This window comes from Physeter macrocephalus, chromosome 2, assembly GCF_002837175.3.
Source record: "Physeter macrocephalus isolate SW-GA chromosome 2, ASM283717v5, whole genome shotgun sequence".
NCBI classification, from domain to species: domain Eukaryota; kingdom Metazoa; phylum Chordata; class Mammalia; order Artiodactyla; family Physeteridae; genus Physeter; species Physeter macrocephalus.
Genome location: NC_041215.1, coordinates 88172736 through 88189773, shown reverse-complemented (window position 1 = coordinate 88189773; position 17038 = coordinate 88172736). Strand labels below are relative to the sequence as shown.

General features: G+C 34.4%; 1 protein-coding gene across 1 annotated transcript in view; it reads left to right on the top strand.

Moving 5' to 3' along the window:
• Nucleotides 1–17038, top strand: part of NCKAP1 (NCK associated protein 1) — a 98060-nt gene that overhangs the window by 30216 nt on the left and 50806 nt on the right. Inside the window, exons 3-9 of the mRNA XM_024115588.3 lie at nt 6498–6590; nt 7062–7118; nt 7842–7984; nt 8072–8162; nt 10733–10870; nt 11700–11748; nt 15536–15692. Coding sequence (XP_023971356.1) covers nt 6498–6590; nt 7062–7118; nt 7842–7984; nt 8072–8162; nt 10733–10870; nt 11700–11748; nt 15536–15692 — 728 coding nt within the window. The remainder of the gene's footprint in view (nt 1–6497; nt 6591–7061; nt 7119–7841; nt 7985–8071; nt 8163–10732; nt 10871–11699; nt 11749–15535; nt 15693–17038) is intronic.

The window sequence follows — 17038 nt, the reverse complement described above, 5'->3', positions numbered from 1 at the left end:
TGTTCTTTAAAGAACAAAACTCTTTGCTTTTCAGAAGTAATTTAAACAGATGACAGCAATATAAACTTGAAAAAGATCACTTTAGTATATAAAATGAAGAGGTTGAATTAGAGTTCTTAGAAGCTTCAATCTGTGAGACTGATGAAGCTACAATTAAATAGAAGTGTTTTCTGAGAAGAAAATAGCCTTAGCTTTGCTTATCCCTATACTACTTTTGTCATGGTGTGGCAACTTGAATTTTAAAGTGTATTGAAGAGGTGTTTTGAACTTTGAAATCTGATTGACTTGGATTAACATCTTACCCTTTTCTAGTCTGTTTCTGTATCTGGAAAATGAGGATAAAAATACACCATGACTGGGAAGATGAATAAAATTCTGGAGATAGGTGGGGTGATGGTTGCACAGCAATGCAGATATATTTGTAAGTGTGAACTGCACACTTATAAAATATGGCTATAATGGTAGACTTTATGTTTTACCACAATTTAAAAAATGAACCTTGCAAAGTTGTCATGAGGATTTAGTTTAGTAACAAATATTAAACATTCAGTAATGCTTATTTACTAGGCAAGTGTTAGGATAACTTTCCCTAAAATTTATTTACTACCTTTTGCTCCGAAAAATGCATTTATGAAATATTGAATGCCAATAGAATCATTTGTATATAATAAAATGAAAGTTCGACAAGGTCCCATGAACCTTTTTTAAAATGACTAATCTTTGTGTTAATTTGGATTTTCATATAATCTTAGATTTGCTTACATTTGATATGAATATGTCATTCTCTTTAAATGTTTCTCATTTCTTATCCTGTAAGGACATAATGAAGTATTTTACCCAACAGGGATTTATTCAAGGGATTAAATCACCACTCTGTGTTAGGATACATAAACTCATTTGAGACATGAATTGATACCTGATATTGCATTCATTGATAATTAGTACAGTTCAGAAGTTGATTCTATGACTTATGTTGAGAAACTTGAAGATCATTTATTTATTCGTTTAAAGTGCATCTTCTGTGTGCTAGTATTCTAGACCTTGGATACAATTGCATGAAATAATACAAACCTCCTTGCCTCTGTGGAATTTCACTGCAACCTAATTCAAATTAGGATGTTAGACAACAAACAACTAAAGTGAATAAATACTTACTTTTATTTGGAGATAAGTGTTAGGACTTCTGAACTGTACTAATTATCAATGAATGCAATATCAGGTATCAATTCATGTCTCAAATGAGTTTATGTATCCTAACACAGAGTGGTGATTTAATCCCTTGAATAAATCCCTGTTGGGTAAAATACTTCATTATGTCCTTACAGGACATACTAAACAAACAACTAAAGTGAATAAACAACAAACAAACAACTAAAGTGAATAAATAAACAACTAAAGTGAATAAATACTTACTTTTATTTGGAGATAAGTGGTAGGAAGAAATAGAAAGCAGGATGAGGAGTAAGAGAGTAATGTGGGTGAGAAGACTATTTTAGGTAAGTGCACAATGGCTTCTCTGAAGAGAAGTGAAGGATTGAGCTATGTGAAGAAGTAGAGAAGAGCATTCCAGACATGATAAAGAGCAAGTGCAAAGGCTCAGAGGTGGGACCAACCTTGGTGAATTTATTTGATGAACATAGCACGCAGACCAGTATGACAACTACTGAGAGAGGCTGGAGGAGATGAAGTTGTAGAGACAGGCAGGGGTCCTATTCAGATTTTATTCTGAGACATTGGTAAGGACTTTGTATTTTAAGTGTGATGGGAAGCTATTAAAATTTTTTAAAAACCCTTTATTTTGAAATAATATTAGACTAAAACAAAAATAATACAGTGAGTTCACGTATACTCTTCACCCAGTGTTACTATCTTGTATAACCTTCATTGGAATCATCTTTTCAGGGTAGTGTGTTACCTTATAATGTCCACTCTCCTGCTACTATATGGAGAAGACTGAAGAGGCAAGAGCAGAAGTACAGAGATCAGTTAGGAGGCTTCTATCCTATAGTTAGTATTCCACATGATTGTTGATGAGTAGAGAGGTGGCTGGACAGTTCCTTAAAAGAGGTTTACACAAATAGCCTCTCAGCACTCTTATTTTAAAAAGCCTGGTTTAAGGACTTCCCTGGTGGCACAGTGGTTGGGAATCCACTTGCCAATGCAGGGGACACAGGTTCAAGCCCTGGTCTGGGAGGATCCCACATGCCGTGGAGCAGCTAAGCCCATGTGCCTCAACTACTGAGCCTGTGCTCTAGAGCATGCAAGCCACAACTACTGAGCCCTTGCACTGCAACCACTGAAGCCCCGGGGCCTAGAGCACGTGCTTCGCAACAAGAGAAGCCACCACAATGAGAAGCCCGCGCACCGCAACAAAGAGTAGCCCCTGCTCGCTGCAACTAGAGAAAGCCTGCATGCAGCAATGAAGGCCCAACTTAGCCCCCCCAAATAAATAAATAATAATAAAATTTTTTCAAAAAAGAAAGAGAAGCCTGATTTAGAATATCATACTAAGAAACTGAACAAAGCCTTCCCTGAACCAAACTTCTGTACTTGGTTGTTTTTTAAGAGGAACAAAATACTAGCATAGTTTAGGTCAAGAAAAATAATTTATCATGCATAAGCAGTTTCGATGATGAAAGAATATTTGAAATGGGTGAATAAAGGACTTCAGTCACTTTCCTTTATGTTGAAAATCTGTGAGTTAGCTCTCTTAGTCATTGGTTCCTTATTGTAATTTGCTAGTATCTTTTCTTTGAAAGAATGAAAGCTAGTAAATACTAAATTTCAATCAGTTTTTTAGATACTTATATTTTGTGTAGAAAATGCTTTGTAATTGTACAAAGATTAATTACCAAGATTTTTCATTGCAAAGATATGATCTTATTTAGTGATCTGCATGGCTATTTATCCTGTTTGTTTCTACACATTTTACTTAAATTTTAAGAATAATGATCCACAGTTAGAAGCTTTAATGAAAGCATTGTACAAATATTTTGCTCATATAGTTAACCCATGTATCCATTATATGCTTTTAAAGTGTTAGCGAATATTGATAGACTCACTTCTCAGAATTGTACTTTTCTAATGTTCTGTTCTGTAGCATCAGACAATCTATTACTGATCTATATTCTTTTTTGCGGTACGCGGGCCTCTCACTGTTGTGGCCTCTCCTGTTGCGGAGCACAGGCTCCGGACGCACAGGCTCCGGACGTGCAGGCTCAGCGGCCATGGCTCACGGGTCCAACCGCTCCGCAGCATGTGGGATCTTCCCGGACTGGGGCACGAACCTGTGTCCCCTGCATCGGCAGGCGGACTCTCAACCACTGCGCCACCAGGGAAGCCCCTACTGATTTATATTCTTAAACCATTTCCTACTTTTTATTTACTATAAAACAAAGAGATAATGGGAAAAAAACTTGTTCTGGATGTTGAACCTAGAAGTTAAATACTTTTTGGTATTGTCTGCTCTACTTCACTTTAAAAACTAAAATGGAGCATTTTTTGCAGTTGAAGCCCAGGAGTTGTAGACAATTTTATTCTTTATAGTTGAACTTTCATGCAGAGCTTTATGGAATTTATTTTCATTAAATAGGGAACATAATTGTAACTATATGTAGAGACGTTGAGGGGATTTTGTGAAATACTTGTATGTTATTTGGAACACTGCCTGGCAAAGAGAGAATGCTCAGTTAATATCAGGTCTTATTAGAAGTACTATGAGTAGTATTGGGATTATTTAAAACAGCTTTATTCTTGCTTATTTTGGAGAAGTGGTCTGTGAGCATCTTCTGTTATTCACTTAATATTTAATGAGCAGCTTCTGGGTGCCAGGCACTGTAAAGTGTTCTCATGTATATTATCTTGGCTAAACTGCCCACATCAGCTCCCATTTTGATAATGGGGGTATTAGACTGAGAGGTTAAGTCATTTAGCCATGATTTCCCAGTAAGAGGTGGGTGTCACTTGCTAAAACGTCATCTGACGCTGACATATAAAGGTCTTTTAAAATTGTCCTAATCACTCATCTTATAGATGTTTATATTGTGTACTTCTTTATGTGCACAGCTGTATGATATGGGCTGTGGAGTTTGAAACACTGTCTCATAGTGTTGGAGGTAACTGATATAAGGTAGAAAGTGATATTATTAGAAATTATACATATTTAGAGTAGGGAGATGTTATTTGCATTGGGGGAAAAAGTTCAATCAGGGATGTTTTCTTGAAAGTCAACATTTAAATTGAGTAGTTTAGGAGTAGTAGGATTTGGACATATACATGAGTGGTGGAATTTGGACATCTCAAGAGAGGAAACAGTAAAGAAAACATGAGATGTGTATAGAAAATAGTGAGTAGTTTGTTTTGGCTACTGTGTATAGTGTGTGTATGGATGTAGGGGAAATTTAGATAGGAAAGGTAAATTAGGACCAAATTATGTAGGGTCTTAAAAACTTGAGTAGTTATTTTGAATTCAGATGTCCTTTAGTTCAGTAAATTTGTTTTAGCCAGTGTAGAGGCTAGTTACATACAATTTGGGGGGAAATAAAATTGAATGAGAAATTGAGACCATAATGAGATTTTACTATTAAAAAGGAAGATAGGGGGCATGTGGAATGGTAGAAAGAACACTTTATTAGGAGCATGGATATGAAATTTCTAATCCTGGCCTTGTCATATTAAGTAGTTATATAACCTTGGGAAGATTCTTTTAAGTTCTGTGAGCATTAGCTTCTTAATATGCAAAATGAGAATTTGTATAAAAGATCCTTAAGGCCCATAATAAGATGGTGACTGTGTCATTTTTTTGTCCAAACTAGGACACTGAAATTGAAAGGAGGCACTATTAATAATTAACTCAGTGGCAACCAAATTATACTTTTGCTTTTTATCCTATTGTATTATGAGTTTACTTTCACCTGTTACCTTGCAAAGTTCAAATTTAAAGTACTAAAAGTAGGGAAAAGGATTAAGACATCAATTGTAAATGTTAGTGTTATTGAACAAGGTAAAGGTAGTATAATCTGAGGAAATAGAATCATTTAAAAATGTGTCTGCTTGATGTTGTGAGTGGTAATGATTAAAAGTGTGCATATAAACTTAGAGTTGTTTTGAAACATATATTGTTCAAAATAAAGTCAACTACTCCCACAGATAAAGCTAGAACAGTTACATACATCACTATAAGTATATATCTTAGTTTGCCTGGCATATAGGGGAAGTAGCGATACTTCATTTACTCTTTTTTAAATGTCCTCAGGGACTGCCATGTCTAGGGCACTTTATAATAGTTGGGTCTACCAGAATGCTGTGCTTGCTGTTTTTTAAATAGTCTTTTAATAGTTTTTTAAATCTCCTGATGTTATGCTCACTATTATAAATTTTCTGACTTATCATAATGGTTCAATACAATTATGTGTAGAGGCACCTCTCCCCCAACACTCCTGTGTAGGTGTAAGTAAGAACTGATTGAGGGCCTCAAAACTGTATGGGCTTTGATAGCAAGTTTGATATTTTGAAGCACTTTCTCATATTTTCTGGTTTTCTCATGTTCTAGGTGACTTATTTTATATTTAATGTGCATTCAGATCACCTGGGTATCTTGTTAAACGGCAGATTCTGATTTGGTAGGTTTGAGGTGGGCCTGAGATTCTGCTCTTCTAACAGAAGTGGAAGATGTGGAAGTTTCTATTCTGTAGACTACATTCAGAGTATCAGATAGGTTCTAGATGTTTTTCTGGAATTCTGGCAGACTTATGATATATGATGTTAAATATGGCTGGTTTCTTTCAGAAATTATATTAATAGTTGTTTTAAAGAGAAAACTTAGGACTTTCATAAATTTAATAATACAGTTGATTGAAATAATGTTTGTCTTTTGTATTCACATTTCCTTCTTCATATGTTTACCAGTGTCTTAACTCTAGTTTTGCTTCTTTCTCATTTCTTTTTTGTTGTTTTGGTTTTTGCTTTTTTTTAATGTATTATTATGTTTTGTGGATCTGGTCAGGGAACCGTTACTGTATTATATGTTTGTATCTACATTTTATTTTGCATGCGTAACGTGGCTTTGCCTGGATGTTCTTTTTGGTAAGTTCCAAATTTATAAAGCATATTGTTTTTTGTAGTATAAGTTATAATGTTTTTCACCTTCTTCTCTCCTACTTCTAGTAATGTGGTCATGCTCATGAGTTGTTTTTAGTTTTTTTAAAGAGTTCATTTGATAATTATATTTTCCTAACACTTTCCAGTTTTCCTTAATAGTAGTGCAGTTTGGTACTAATCTGCTTTGATTCGTTTTATAGCCTCACAATGTCAGTTGCTGGTCACTATTAGCAGTTGCTGTCTCAAGTATTTTGGTTTTTTAAAAGAGCCTTAATCATCTAGAAGTATTGTCCTAAAAGCTTGTGCTTCCATTTAGCAATCATAAAAGAAGATAGTTTATAGTAAAACTAAATAATTTTGTTCTCAGTAAACAATGCATTCTAATTTTGTTTTCACAGCAACAGCTTGCACAACTACAGAAAGAAAAATCAGAGATTCTGAAAAATCTGGCATTATATTACTTCACATTTGTAGATGTTATGGAATTTAAGGTATGTATTTTAATGTATAGAATTTAACATTTCAGAGATAGATTGGTATTTGTTAATCATATAAATTGTTCTGTCACTTGTAGATAATAAAATTAGAATTCTTCTAGAACAAAAATTCAAAATACATTTTATTTGTGTGTGTTTTCTGAATTTAGTAGTATTCATATAGGTAAAAGGTTTAAATAAACTTTTTTTTTAACATCTTTATTAGAGTATAATTGCTTTACAATGATGTGTTAGTTTCTGCTTTACAACAAAGTGAATCAGTTATACATATACATATGTTCCCATATCTCTTCCCTCTTGCGTCTCCCTCCCTATCCCACCCCCCCATCCCACCCCTCTAGGTGGTCACAAACCACCGAGCTGATCTCCCTGTGCCATGTGGCTGCTTCCCACTAGCTATCCACCCTACGTTTGGTAGTGTATATATGTCCATGCCACTCTCTCTAAATAAACTTCTATTTTCAGGACCATGTTTGTGAATTACTGAATACTATTGATGTTTGCCAAGTCTTCTTTGATATTGTAAGTATTATTTTCAGAAAAATTTCCAATTCTTCTGTCTGTTTCTAGTAGAACTAAGGGGATCACATGCTTTTCTTTAGAGAAAATTTAAATGATTAGTATATAAAGTTTCAGCATTGTTAATTTGGCTTGTATTTTTTAAGGTAAGGAGTTATGCTGTATTTTCACTTGTTTATTTGATTGTCATTGAATATAAATCTTGTACATATTCGGAAATAGTTGTTAATTTTAGTATTTATTTTAATAGGCCTAATTTTAAAAGGTTACACAAGTAATCCTTTTCTCTATAAAAAGCATACTTGATAAAAATATTTCTTAATAAGTCAGTTTCTAGATATAGGAAGTCAAAGTGAAAAACGTCTCCACTGACTTAATGGTGAACCTATTTATTTAATACTCCTTTTTTCTTAGTGATATTTGCTTTCATGTTTATTATTTTTCTGGTTTTGGTTATTCTTTTAAACTGTTAGCAGTTTGAATAGGGTGATCACAGACTCTGTTTCATCCATAAAATTGTGTCACAAACACAAAAATATTATCTATAACTCCCAAATTTTAGGCATGCTTTTGGTAAAAGGAATTAGATAGCATTTCAGAAATGGGGATAAAACAAATAACTATAGAAAATTATTAGCTTTCAGTAGCTGCCATGAAGATTTTTGTGTGTGTGCTTAAAAGTTTGTGAAATAGGAAGGAGTTGAACTAATGGTTTTTTTTCCCTAGACTGTAAACTTTGATTTAACAAAGAACTACTTAGATTTGATCACAACGTATACAACACTAATGATACTACTGTCTCGAATTGAAGAAAGGAAGGCAATCATTGGATTATACAACTACGCACATGAAATGACCCATGGAGCAAGGTAAACCTGCATTATAAAAATCTGTGTGAAATTCCCAATTAATTTTGTGGCTTACAACTCAGTGATATTTGATATGTCTGTTTTAAGTGACCGAGAATACCCACGTCTTGGTCAGATGATTGTGGATTATGAAAACCCTTTAAAGAAGATGATGGAAGAATTTGTACCCCATAGCAAGGTAAGAGTTGGTTTTTAGGGGTGCTTCAATAGGCATATGAGATAGCTTAAGGGTGGATAGTTAGAGTGATGAACTACTTTTAAGAAAGAAAATTATAATGAGATGTGAATAATAATTATGCATGGTTTTATCTAATTGTGAACCAGAGAACTCATTAATTAGATTCAGAATAGTGAATAGAGACTCAGGAATATATTGATCCATTGTAGTTTTTAGGTTCAGTATAGTGTATAGAGATTGTGAAGTTTAGTATTAGAGAATGTCTATACTCGTATCAGATTGCTTGGGTTCTAATCCCAACTCTGCCAATTACAGTGTAATATTGGGCAAGTTACTTAACCAACTTCAGTGTACTTCAGTTTTCTTACCTGTAAAAGTGCAGTATTAAATGAGTTACTTTGTAAAGAGTATTTAGGTACATAGTATTTAATAAATTTTAGCTATATTATTATAATATAGCCTCTTAATGAGAGAAATACTACAGGAGTTTTGTGAAAATTTGGCATGTCTGTCTTTTATGGTATATTAAAAAAATAGTTCTTAATGAAATAGTTTTGGTTTAGAGTCTTGCCTTTATGGCTTCTCTGAGGGAGGGCTAGTTCCTAAGCATATCAAGGAAATTTACAGGTATCCTCATTATTTATAGATAAGGAAATTGAGGGCTGGAGAAGTGATATGATGGAGTAAGCCATTTGGTAGCAATAGTGGCAAAACTAGAGCTAAAACCCAGGATATTAGAATCTTGGCCCGTTGTTCTCTTTGAATGATGAGAGTTAGACTTTTTTTAAAAAAATTTATTTATTTTATTTTTGGCTGCATTGGGTCTTTGTTGCTGTGCGCGGGCTTTCTCTAGTTGCGGCTAGTGGGGGCTACTCTTCGTTGCGGTGCGTGGGCTGCTCATTGCGGTGGCTTCTCTTGTTGCGGAGGACGAGCTCTAATCACGCAGTTGTAGCACACGGGCTCAGTAGTTGTGGCTCACGGGCTCTAGAGCGCAGGCTCAGTAGTTGTGGCGCACGGGCTTAGTTGTTCCGCGGTATGTGGGATCTTCCCGGACCAGGGCTTGAACCCATGTCCCCTGCCTTGGCAGGAGGATTCTTAACCATGGTGCCACCAGGGAAGCCTGGAGTTAGACTTCTTAGTAATACGGTATTTTGTATGAATCTACGTGCTTTTTTTTGACATACAGTTGACAGCAAGAATTTTCCTTCAGTTTTCTTACTCGCATGAAAATTCTGAAGATGCATTTCCAGTTTAATTTCTTTGCATAGCTGTATTATACCTACAAATTTATGTAAGTTTAATGTCTTGGAGTTAGTTGAATCATTAGTTTGAAAGAGGCTAGTAGATGACATCTGTTTTGAAATAAAAATCAGCATTGTAGATGAAAGTGTCAGGATTCCTCAAAGTGCTGAGCAGATCATTGTTGTCTGTCTCTCTGATTTTGATAGTCCTTTTTCCTCACCTAGAAATGTCTTCCCTACTCCTTTCCTATTTTTTCTCTGGATCTGTTTCTAACTTCTTGCGAATCATGTATGGCCTTGTTTTTAGTTAGCCACTTCAAATTTGGTTCTTTTCCCAGTTAGGTGATGAAAATTTCTTTTAAAGTCTGTTGGATCTCTATTTAATTTCTCCATAGCCATTAGCGTATATTAGACAATTAATAATTACTTGAGGAGAATTGTCCATTTGGATTAGACCAGTTTCTTCCTAATCTTGATTTTTCCGATGTTGTGTGATATCTCAGGGTTTTGATAGAAAGACCATCATGTATTTTCTAGGATTTGTTAAAATTCAGTTAATTTAATTTAAAAAGCTATTCTGAATCACTTGGTGGAGTGTGATAAGAACAGATTCCTGGGCTTTACTCCCAGAGGTTCTGGTTCAGGCAGAGCCCTGGATTCTCTTTTTTCTGAACAGACTTCCCTGGCAATTTATGTGCAGCCAGATTAAAGAACCACTCGTACAGAATTTTTAGGAAGGAGGGGTGAATAGCAAAGAATAGTTAAAAGCAAGCAAAAATCAGGTGAGATGAAAAATTAAATACCTAGATGATAAAGCTGTAATTAATAGACCAAATGGCAAATAGAAGTTAAGTAATTTATTAAGATAAAGTACAGTGGGTTATTTTTAGAAGGCATTCTTTGAAGAAATATGAAACATGTTGAGCTCTATTAATACTTAGTCATGTAACCTTAATGTCTTTTTCTTTCAGTGAGAGCTATTGAGTAGAAAGTGATGCACAAAATGATTACCCTAGACTCTCTACCCTTTTTGAAATAAAGATCTCAAGATTGCCAAACATTTTCACCTTAAGAAAGTTACATGATTTCTTGAGCTAAGCTTTTGCTTAGGAATGCAGAATCTATGTAGCTTCATGAAGTTAAAAAAAAAATCTAGAGGAGGATAACTGGAACCCACCTCAAATATTATATGGAGTGTAGTTGTAATTAGGCTCTTGTTGTTTTACGATGATACAGTTAGAAACACACAGCAGTTGTAGCTGAAATTTAAATGGAAATTGAAAAAAAACCCATTTTATTCCTCAATTTTCTTTTTTTCTATTTAATTAGTCTCTTTCAGATGCACTGATTTCTCTTCAGATGGTGTATCCACGAAGGAATCTTTCAGCTGACCAGTGGAGAAATGCTCAATTATTGAGTCTCATCAGTGCACCCAGTACAATGCTTAACCCTGCACAGTCTGACACTGTATGGTTCTGTATTTTCTTTTTTGAATGAAAATAGTAAAGTTGATTTAAAAAAAAATATATCAGTTAAGCAGTGCTATTGCAGTTTTTCTTCTAATTAGTATTAGCCTGTCAGTGAAGTTTATTTATTGTAAAATGCTCAGTATTTAAATCATACCATTTAGTTTTTGTATTTCTAGGTTCTGATGCTAAGTTAGTAAAATTAGTAGTACGAGTATTTTCTTTTAAGGTTTAAAAATTTGCTTTGCCTTATTATGGTAGAAAATTTGGACAATTCAGAAAATTATAAAGAAGAAAGCAAAAATCATCCCAAATCTCACCAACTAGAGAAAATCGCTGTTGTATTCTGTTACATTTCTTTTCAAGCTTTTTTCTGTGTATATGAACGTAGATGTTATGCATATGGAGAATACACACAAATAATTAATTACTGATTTGGGTGAGACAGTGAACCATCGAGGTACATAAATCTTTTCTTTAACTTGACTAAAATTTTTTCTTTTGGAATACTGCAAACTCTGCAGTAGACTTGGGAAATTTGGAAGTAGTAGTCATTTACCAGATTGAAAACAATTTAGCAACAGTATTTTTTAAAGAGAAGTTTCAGGGTGTGTAAATGTGAAAGAGGCACAGCTTTCATTGTCCTTTATGGACTGCAAGTATAAATATAGGTTATAAAACTTTCATCCAGCTTTTCAAATATGTTGTGGTGGTATTTGAACCAAGAGTTGAGTAGTCAGACTTCTCAGGAGGAAGAGAAGGAGGAGTGACTGAGTACAGAATATTTTTTTAAGAATTTAAGCCACAAATGTATATTTTCTCTTTTTAAGATGCCTTGTGAATATCTCTCTTTGGATGCCATGGAAAAATGGATTATCTGTAAGTAAAATTGGTTAGTTTTTGATTACCTCTCAGGTTTAAGTTTTAGAGAAAAATAACAGGTAACATGTATTGCTTTTGTGCCAAGCACTGTGCTAAGCCTTCTATGTACATTACCTCATTCAATCCTTATACTCACCCTGTTAGGGTAGGTGGTCTATTTTATAGATGAGGAATCTAAAGTTTAGTCCACACAGCTATTAAGTGACAAAGACAGAGAACCCACACTAAATCCAAGGCTGATGGTCTACATTATATTTCCTCTCAACACGGCCATCCAAACTAAATTTTTATTTTATTTTTAATGATTTTCTTCATATTGTGTTTATTCAGTTAAGGTTTTTGGTCTTAATTTACTTTAGTATATGTAATAGATGACTCATATGTTTGCGTGGGAGATAAAATTACTTGTTTGCACTCCTAGGAAGTTCACAAACTATGAGAGAAATAGACACACAGATATAATATAAATGAGAATTGCTATAATATAATTTTTTCTACCACCCCAGGTCCACTGGCAGAGGGGAATAATTTTGAGCAGTTTGTGCTTTTTAGTTCTTATAGTTCTTGTTTCTTAATTTATTAACATTTGGGTACTATTTGATTACTTTTTATTATACTGTTTCTAAAACTGGTGAAGGACCAATTTTTCTTTTTTAGTGATTTTTAGATTGATACTTTTATAAAATACAGTGGAACTGAATTACTGGAATTATCAGAAATAAAGTAATAAGCAAAGACAAAATAAAAGCCCACATTTTAATTATTAGATTCAATTTAATCTATTAGGTTTATTAGGTTATTAGGTTTCTACTTATAAATTGCTGTCAATGAAAAGTTTTCTAAATGAAAGTTTCTAAATACTCTCGGTTCTCTACTTAATCTCAGTATGCACTGGCAGTTTGAGTAGCACTGTTATTAGTATGAAAGAGGAAGAATTTAGCAGACACTCCCTGCCCTTAGCCATTTTTATTAATTATAATTTTTACGTTGATCAGGTTTGGATGTTTATATTTTCTTTTATAATGGTAGTTAAGGTTTTCATGCTTTGTTGATTTAAAAACACAACTTCCAGAGTATTGATTTTGCTCAAAAGTATGGTGATCCTTGACTGTTTTATGTTTATGGATGTGTGGATAAAGAATTAGTGTGATTAGTAGAGTTAGGTGGCATGAGTGACCTCTAGCGTTAAATAGGACTGTTTCCCCGCAGTCTTTACCTTAAAAGGGAATGCTGAATGCAGGCTCTGTGTAATGAGCAGGGATGTGAGTCAGAAGGCAGACTGCCCTAAGGGGAGGATACCTGGGTATGGAAAAGTCAAACAGATTTGGGATAACCACAATTGCCAAAAGTAAGGAATGTTTACTCAGTTTTTCTGCTTTCATTTATTTGAGCCTTGAGTAGAATTAATAGAATTAGGTCAAACTGTGCACTTCTCTTTTTGACACCAATTCCCACTCTAGGACTTTCTATAGAAGATGATCTGCTTTCTTTAGAGCTTTGCTCTAGATTAGTTCAAAGGCTAGCAGCATCACCTAGGAACTTGTTAGATATGCAGAATATTGATCTCTACCCTAGACCTACTGAATGAGAAACTCTGAATGGATCCCAGCAACCTGTGATTTAATACGCCTTCCCAGTGATCCTGCTAGAAAGCTAAAGTTTCAGAGTCACTGGTCTAGATTGTAGCCTAGGACCAAGCATTGTTGAGGGTCTGGAATGTTGAGGACCCCGCTCTTTTGAATGAAGTTACACCATAACTTATCCTGATATTCTTTTCAGGGTCCGTGGACTCCTTGGGAAAGACCTCTTTTAAAATTGATAGTACAGTCTTTCTTTCTTCAAAGATTTTCTCCAACTTTCTTGTCTAGTATTGGTCTTCTGTCTTGTTTTCTAATATTTTTATGGCTTAAAATAATTTTTTTTCCTGTCCTTTTATTGGGACGTTAGTGGGGAAAGGAGGTTAATGTGTGCTTCAATTAATTGTCTTCCTAATCTTGGGCTATTTTAAATTAATTTACCTTTTATTGATCTTATCATAAACAAATGAATATATCTTAGTGTATAATGTGACCCATATCTTTAAAAAGTAAAATATACAGTAACCCATAATGATACTGATAATATTCTCAGAGAAATTTTATTATCAACAGAAATCTTGTGAATCTACGTATACATTGAGGTACAAGGCACTAAGTGAAATTTCATTGTACTAAGGGGATTAGAGTATAAAAAGCCAGTACATGGGACTTCCTGGTGGCACAGTGGTTAAGAATCCGCCTGCTAATGCAGGGGACATGGGTTCAAGCCCTGGTCCGGGAAGATCCCACATGCCATGGAGCAACTAAGCCTGTGCGCCACAACTACTGAGCCTGCTGTCTAGAGCCCGTGAGCCACAACTACTGAGCCTGTGTGCCACAACTACTGAAACCTGTGTGCCTAGAGTCCATGCTCCGCAATAAGCGAAGCCACTGCAGTGAGAAGCCCGCGCACCGCAACGAAGAGTAGCCCCCCCACTCACTGCAGCTAGAGAATGCCCGTGCACAGCAATGAAGACCCAATGCAGCCAAAAATAAATAAATAAATTAATTTTTTTAAAAAAGTCAGTACACGAGGCAAAAATTTTTACAAAACTTCTCTTAAGGATTTTTAAAATTTTCATACAGTATGTTCTATTTCTTTGGTTATGTACTAGATCAAATAATTAGGCTTGCATTTAGGGGCCCTGTTGTATGAAAAACATCTTAATATATTTCAGGAAATTTAAGCAAGTTCAATGTACTTCTGTATGTATGACTCCTCAATATATGCTTAAGAGTTAGCTTGCTTGTATAGTGACCCTTTAAAAGGAAGGTTGAGCTAAGAATAAAAGACAAATGGAAAGTTAAATGTTAACAATTCAGGAGTTTAAAGATGGGAGTGACTTGAAAATCAGAGGGAAATCTCACAGAAAATAGGATTGAATTTGTAACTGGCCAGTACAGTACCTAGTTTATAATACGCACTCAGTAAATGTTGAAGGAATGAAAGATGAGGTTTTATGGCCTAGAATAGAGCGCTAGGGAGGACATCAACAAACATACAGCATTACAGATTTGTGTAGGATTTTTAAATTAGATGACAGAAGGTAAAAGATGCTCAAATTCATATGATAGAGAGCAGCGTAATATATTGAAAGAATATTGGACTTTTAACGGTAACTGCTTGAGGCAAAGTCTAGCTCTAATACTTTATTAGTATAACTTTAGTCAAGTCATTGACCTTCATTTCTTCAATTATAAGAAAAGGATACCACTGGTTCTTTCTACACTATAGGATAATCATGTCAAAGGACTTATTTAGTAAAAACTATAATTTGCTATGAAAATGTGAGATGCTATTTAATGTCTTCTAGAGATTTAGAAGAGTAGATTAGCTTTCTTTTTCAGTTTTTGTAACAACTGTAATGATTACTGTATTATGTGTAAATTGGTAGCTTCTGATCTCTGGCTTAAAGTATCTTTTACTCATTTTTTAAAACCACTTCCTTCTCAACCCGGAAGTGACATTTTTTCCCATTTCATCAGTGTAGGTTCAAAGTACTGGTTTTGCAGAGTACAGAAAATTATTATTGAAAAAGAGAAATATTGCTGGCATCTTGTATGTATATGTATTATTAACTGTCACTTAAAAGCCTCAGTTTAGTGATTTGTTAATGTCTCTTTACTTTTAAAAAGCTACCCTGTAACTGAAATAATCTAACTTTGGAATACTTTTATATTTGCACTTCTTTTTCGTTTGTTTAAAGTTGGCTTTATTTTGTGCCATGGGATCCTAAATACTGATGCAACAGCCCTGAACCTTTGGAAGCTAGCTCTTCAAAGTAGCTCTTGCCTCTCTCTCTTTCGGGATGAAGTTTTCCACATTCACAAAGCTGCGGAAGATTTATTCGTAAACATACGAGGGTATGGCATTTTCAATTATTTTGTCTTTTTTGGAGAAGAGTAGTGAGTGGAATATCTACTAAAGTTTTGGGGATAGAGAAGGATCATATTACACAAGAAGATATAGCCTATACCAGCTTACCAGTCACACCAAGTTGTTTTCAGCAATGATCCTGATATTTTTTACAGGTAATTTCACAGGTTAAAAAAATCTAGTGTTCCTGCCCTTTCAAAATGTACATTCTAGGAGAAAGAAGATATGTACTGTTTTGCATATTGTAATATGGTTTTAGACATAAATATTACTAAAAGCACAATGTACATTTTAAGAGTTGAAATTTTTAGAAGTGCTATTTTACAAGTGTATTTTAGAATACCTTGCATTTAGAAAAGTATATGAATCAATCAAAAACACTTCATTAAATTAATTATAACAAGTACAGAAGTCAGACACTGCAAAAAGGAAATCATGTTTCCTTATAATAAGGAAGTATTCTAAGTGATTCATTCCCTGTAACACAAATGATCCTCAAATTTGTTTTCTTGGAATTTTTAATGCCTGCATTTGTTGAACTCAGACTTGGTTATCAAATGTTTTGAAATTAGGAGCATCTAAAATATCCTGGGGTCCCCCGAACCTGAAAATATTGAATAATTGTGTTGGGTTTGTCAGCTTCATAGAAGTGAAATTTACCTACATTTATTTTATATCCAATTCAGTAATGTCCTAAAGAAATTGAGATTTTAAAAAATCTATTAGTTATTAAAACGTAAGCTGTATCTAGTACTGACAGTTTAAGCCACTATACTATCTCAAGTTTTAGTGTGCATGTGAAGTACCCTGGGATGCGAATTAAAATCCAGGTTCCTGGGCATCACCTTTAACCTTCTGTATCTCCTTTATCTGTATCTTAAAGAGATTAAAGAAATCTGCCCTTCCCCCCCAGTAGTTTATTGAGGTAAATTTACAAACAGAAGAATGCATAAATTTTAAGTGTACAGCTCAACAAGTTTGCATATGAATACTCTTGGTGACCACTTAGATGAAGATACAGAATATTTCCATTATCCCCAGAAAATTCTCTTGTGCCTCTTTCTGATCAGTACTGCCACCCCTGATCCCTCTCCCTCTAGCCTTCTCAAGTGATCACTGTTTTGATTTTGTCACCATAAGTGATTCTGACATTCTCATGCAGGTAGTCTCAGTCATAGTGCAAGAAACAGTATACTCTCTGTATTTTTCAACTTTTAGTTCACCTTTTATTTTATATGGTGGAGTGCCTGGAAATATCCTGTGTCATTGTGGGCTTTGTCATTTTCTGATTGATTCAGTTCAAAAATCCTGAAACTTACGTGATGTCTTAGCA